Source organism: Nicotiana tabacum, chromosome 7, assembly GCF_000715075.1.
Source record: "Nicotiana tabacum cultivar K326 chromosome 7, ASM71507v2, whole genome shotgun sequence".
In the NCBI taxonomy this organism is placed as follows: Eukaryota; Viridiplantae; Streptophyta; class Magnoliopsida; order Solanales; family Solanaceae; genus Nicotiana; species Nicotiana tabacum.
In genome coordinates, this window is record NC_134086.1 from 171015243 (window position 1) to 171021031 (window position 5789).

Consider the following 5789-nt stretch of genomic DNA (forward strand, 5'->3'; position numbering starts at 1 on the left):
TTACTATGCCTTTTCTCGATCTAGCAAATTTTATTCCAAGAAAGAATTTTAGTTCACCCAAATCCTTCATTTTGAACCTGAGCTTGAGGTTATTCCTTGTTTTGATTATCAAATCAAAACAACTCCATGTCACTAGTAGATCATCTACATACCAAGACAACTACCAGCGCAACCTAATCCTTTTTGGCGAAAGAGAGAGTAATCATAGTGACTTTGAGTGAATCCATGATCCAGTAAAAGCATCAATATTTTTTTGTTCCATTGTCTAAGGGCTTGCTTCAGGCCATAAACTTGTGAAGTTTGCAAACCTTAGGACTCCCTCCCTGGCTTGCAAAGCCCTGAGGAATCTCCATGTAAACTTTCTCTAGAAGGTCACCTTGCAAAAAAACATTGTGGACATCCATTTGGTAGATAGGCCAATGCTTGGCTGCTACAATAGCAATGACAGATCTCACTGTGACCATTATGGCCACAGGGGAGAAAGATTCTGTGTAATCTAGTCCCTCATGTTGGATATAACCCTTAGCCACTAGCCTGACTTTATACCTCTCCACAGCTCCTAAGGCAGTGTACTTCACCTTGAACACTTATCTGCAGCCTATATGCATCTTTCCAAGAAGAAGATCAACAATACTCCTAAGTGTGGTTATCATCTAAGGCTACAATCTCTGATTGCATAACCTCTACCCATTGTTTATGCTTCACAGCTTCAGAATAAGACTTAGGCTCTGCAACAGCTAAATAAGCAGTAAGAGCAACACTAAAAGGATGAGAAATGTTGGCATTCCCTTACTTCTGAGTGACATAGTCTTTTAGCCAAACAGGTAGTTTACTGGTTCTGGTGGATTTTCTACTTGACTCAGGTACATTTTAGGACATAGGAATGTGATGTGATGGAGGGTTGGAACCATCAACTATCTAAGTGGGTGCAACAGAAGCTGGTGTGTTCAACGTGACAGGAGGTTGAACAATTGCTTCTGGCATGACAGTGTCTGAGGCCAACCCAGCAGATTCAACAGTTTCTGATATGGATGAAATAGAAGGAGTAGTGGAAGGAATATTGGTTAAGTTTAGGACTGGAAATATAGAGGAGATAGTAGTAGGAAGATGTTTAAAAGGAAATACATCATCTTTGAACACTACTTTACTGCTAACTTGAAAACTCATTGAGTGAGTAACATATATTTATATCCCTTTTGTGTCATAGAATAACCAATGAATATGACAGGGACAACTCTAAGTGAGAATTTGTCCCTCCTTTGAGGTCTATGACATATCCCAAACTACAAAAGACACCAAGATACTGCGATATCTATATCACGTACAAGAGATGATGAAGAGGTTCATAAAGATAGAGTTCCGGTATGTCCCTTGTCCTCAATGATACAACATCCAGACAATAATTCCATCGATCCCATTTCGGTGAGGATCCATAATCAGACGACATACTATGCCCATGTCGAAGAAGAAACAGATGAAAATCCATGGTTCCACGATATCAAGGAATATTTGGCAAAAGGAGAGTACCTAGAACAGGCAACTATACTAAAAAACGCACACTGCGGAGGCTGTCCAATCATTACTTCCAAAGCGGAGGAATTCTTTAAAGAAGAACACCTGATCAAGGACTATTAAGGTGTGTTGACGCCAAAGAAGCTTCCAAACTGCTCGAGGAAATATATGCTGGAACCTGCGGCCCACATATCAACGGTTTTGTTCTATCTAAGAAGATACTCGCGGCCAGATACTTTTGGATAACTATGGAAACACACTTTTGGATAACTATGGAAACAGATTGCATTCGGTATGTCGAAAAAAACCACCAATGCCAGATACATGCAGATATGATATGGGTGCCGCCAAACGAACTCAATGCAACAAGTGCACCTTGGCCTTTTGTTGCCTGGGGAATGGATGTCATTGCTCCAATCGAACCCACTGATTCGAATGGGCACAGGTTCATTTTAGTGCCCATCGATTACTTCACTTAGTGGATTGAAGCTGTGTCCTACAAAGCGGTAACCAAGAAAGTCGTCGTAGATTTTGTCATGGATCGTATTGTTTGTTGATTCGGGGTTCCCGAGTCTATCATCACCGACAATGCTGCCAATCTCAACAGTGATACGATGAAAGCCATGTGTGAAACTTTCAAAATCAAGCACAAAAACTCTATAACATACATGCCTTAAATGAACGGAATCGTGGAGGCTGATAACAAGAACATCAAGAAGATACTAAGGAAAATGGTAGAGAATCACAAGCAATGGCACGAGAAGCTACCATTCACCTTATTGGGATACCGTACCACAATCCACACATCAACTACGACAACTCCCTATTTGATGGTTTATGGTACCGAAGTTGTCATTCCCCCCGAGGTAGAAATTCCTTCTTTAAGGATTGTACAAGAAGTCAAACTTAGTGATGCAGAATGGATAAGGAGCCGTTATGAGCAATTAACCCTCATAGATGGAAAAAGGATGAATGCAGTGTGTCATGGTCAGCTTTATCAGAATAGAATGTCGAGAGCTTTCAACAAAAGGGTCAAACCAAGACAGTTCACACCGGGGCAACTGTTGTTGAGGCGGATCTTTCCATATCAAGATGAAGCCAAAGGGAAATTTTCACATAACTGGCAAGGTCCTTACATGGCTCATAAAGTATTGACAGGAGGAGCACTCATACTCGCAGAAATGGATGGAGAAATCTGGTCGAAGCCCATCAATTCCGATGCAGTCAAAAGATACTATGTGTAAACTATTTATGTTTCTCCATATGATGTAATTAAACTACGCTTGACCTGATTCCCGTTTAATAGAGGATACGTAGGCAGCCTTGTGGGTTCGGTCACAATTCAATAAAATTGCCATTTTCCCCCACAATCAAAACTGGGGCAGAATTTTGAGGAAGACCCTCAAAATTCTGAAGCAAGTTCAGCCAACAACATTACATACGGAATAGACAGAAGGTCATTTAGATAACTGGGGTAGAATTTTTAGGAGGACCCTCAAAATTCTATGGCAAAGAAGGTCGCAATGTCTCTAATAACGTTACAATTATTGGTTCATCTAACTGATTTCTAATTTGCATATTACTATGTCTTTGAAAACCATACACACGACTATTCCTATAACAAAAGAACCCTTTCCGAAACACACGACTATTCCTATAACAATTCTATTAGTTTCATTCATCGTTTGGTCCAGAACTACACACGACCTGATTTCTGTAAAACCAGGAATATGTAGGCAGCTCAGAAACCAGAGTGCGGCCTATATTTTTTAAATCACTCCATTCGATCAAAATCGGCCATCATTTCTTTACCCGACAGCTCTTTTATCCTTTTCGGGTAAAGAGAGGCAGCTGTTGATACCCAATTTTTCCCTAATATATTTTAAATATGCATATATACTTTCAAAATAGTGCATGAGAATCATCAAGTATTTTTCCTAATTTTTCCATATTTTTTAAAGATTTTTAAATCAATATGTTATTATGTAAATAATTATTAATTGCATCAAAAATAATTTTTATGTTGATTTTATCATCTAACCTCATCAGTCATATCCATATTAAGCTTTAAATATTTTTTAATGCATTTATTATAATTATATTTGCATCTTTAGGTTAAAATTGTATATTTTTGCAATAATAACCCTTATATACTTATGATCACTTTATTTATGCTATCTTAATGAAGGCAAGTGACCATGTAACACCCTAGAAGAGTAGGTGTAGGTATTCTATTGATCACATAAACAAAAGTTAAAGCACATTCTCCCCAGAACTTTAGAGGAACTGATGCTTGGAACCTCAAGGCTCTTGCAGTGTCTAGAATATATTTGTGTCTCCTTTCTGATACTCCATTTTGCTGAGGAGTGTAGACACAAGAACTCTGATGAATGATTCCAAAAGATTGAAGAAGTCTGTCATTTGTGAATTAAAGAATTCACATCCATTGTTAGTTCTGAGCACTTTTACAACACATGAATAAACATTCTGAACCATGAGTAAGAAATTTCTTAACACTACAATTACTTCACCTTTTGAAGGTAGCAAGAAAATCCAAGTGTACCTGGAGTGATCTTCTACTAAGGTTTAGAAAATACCTTTTACCATCATATGTAGGAACTCTGTAAGGGCCCCAAACATCTCCATGAATAGTATGAAAGTAAGTAGTAGAAACAGTATTACTCAAAGGAAATGGCAGTCTTGATCGTTTAGCTAATGGACAAACAACACAATGACCTTCAGATTTATCAAGTTCTACAAACTGAAACTCCTTCATTTTTTTCAAAGTACTAAGTGACACATGGACTAGTCGTTTATGCCAAAGGTCTACATTTATTCTACTGTCAATTATTGTATTTACAGCAATAGACTTTGAGACATCTTTTGAAGAATTACGCTATGAAATAGTTGTCACAACAGAATCCACATGAAGCTTGCTATTATGGTTGAATACATATAGACCACTGTCCTCTCTACCAATCCTCTCCACTTTGCCACTGAAAACCTGAAAAATGAAGAAGTTGGAAAAGAATAAGAATGCACACTTTAGTTCTTTTGTCAACTTTGATACAGATAAGAAGTTGTATTTGAATCCAAGTATGTGCATCACATTGGTTATCTTTTGACCAGGAAAAAGATAGGTAGAGCCTATGTGATTGACAATAACTATCTCCCCAGTAGGTAGATGGACTTTGCACTCTTTAGATTTATCACATAAGTTATTTTCAGTCAAAATTTGTTTATCATTAACCATATGATTTGATGCTCCAGAATCTACTATCCACTTAATTAGATCTTCACTAATAGTAGTATCTGCATTTGCTAGTCCTACTAGTCTTGCTTGAATGTTATGACTCTAAACTTGACAAGGTGTTGTATTTCTAGCCATGTTTGCACTTGCACCAGTAACTTCACTCACAAAAGCAGAGTTGATATCATTGTTAGATTGGTTGTCTCTAGCATAGTTGATAGAAGGTGTTTTCTTCTTGGCTTTGAAGTTTGCTGGATATCCTACCAGCTTATAGCATGTATCTCTGGTGTGTCCTTTGAAATGACACTAGTTACAGTAGAGGTTGTTCTTCTTGTGTCTATAGACAGGTCCTGAACTAGAGGATCCTCCTTTGTTATTGTACATGATAGTATTGCCAGGATTGTGTGAGTTAGTAGCCCTATAACCTCCATTATTGCTAAACAAGACTATTCCTTCATTTATCTCAGGCACATGTGTGTGGGGAGTCAATGATCTCCTACTTTCCTCAGATACTATAACAGCATATACCTTATTAATTGAAGGAGTTGGTGACATCATCATAATCTGATTACTAAACGTAGCATATGACTCATTCAATCCTATTAGAAACTACTAAAGTCTTTGGGACTCAAAATGCTCAACTTACTTTTTGGACTCTTCAGAACCACAACCAGGACAAGGCATCAAATTCTGCCCACAATTCCTTCAGTTTTGAGAAATAGAGTGAAACTGATGAGATATCCTGATTTAAGGTGGCTATTTGTCTATGAAGATACAAAATTCTAGATCCATTTACTTTATCAAAAGTTTCCCTAAGATCATTCCAAACCTTCTGAGCACTCGTAGCATACACCATACCACTTAGTAATTCATTGCTAACCAAATTCATTATCCATGAAAGCACTATAGCATTACACTTCTCCCACAGCTCATGTAAAGACGAATCAAATTTGTCCTTAGAATACCTACCAATGACAAATCCTAATTTGCTCTTTTCTAGTAAACTAACTCGCACAGAATGTTCCAT

The 5789-nt window shown here is 37.7% G+C and overlaps 1 protein-coding gene across 1 annotated transcript; it reads right to left on the reverse strand.

The window, feature by feature from the left end:
* Positions 1–278: 278 nt before the first annotated feature.
* Positions 279–5789, reverse strand: LOC142162423 (uncharacterized). Its single transcript, XM_075218773.1, has 8 exons — positions 5434–5789; positions 5108–5333; positions 4466–4516; positions 4110–4408; positions 3775–3926; positions 953–1076; positions 664–760; positions 279–578 (listed from the first exon to the last, which is right to left on the reverse strand). Exons 1-8 carry the CDS (start codon positions 5787–5789, stop codon positions 279–281), a joined length of 1605 nt encoding a protein of 534 aa, XP_075074874.1.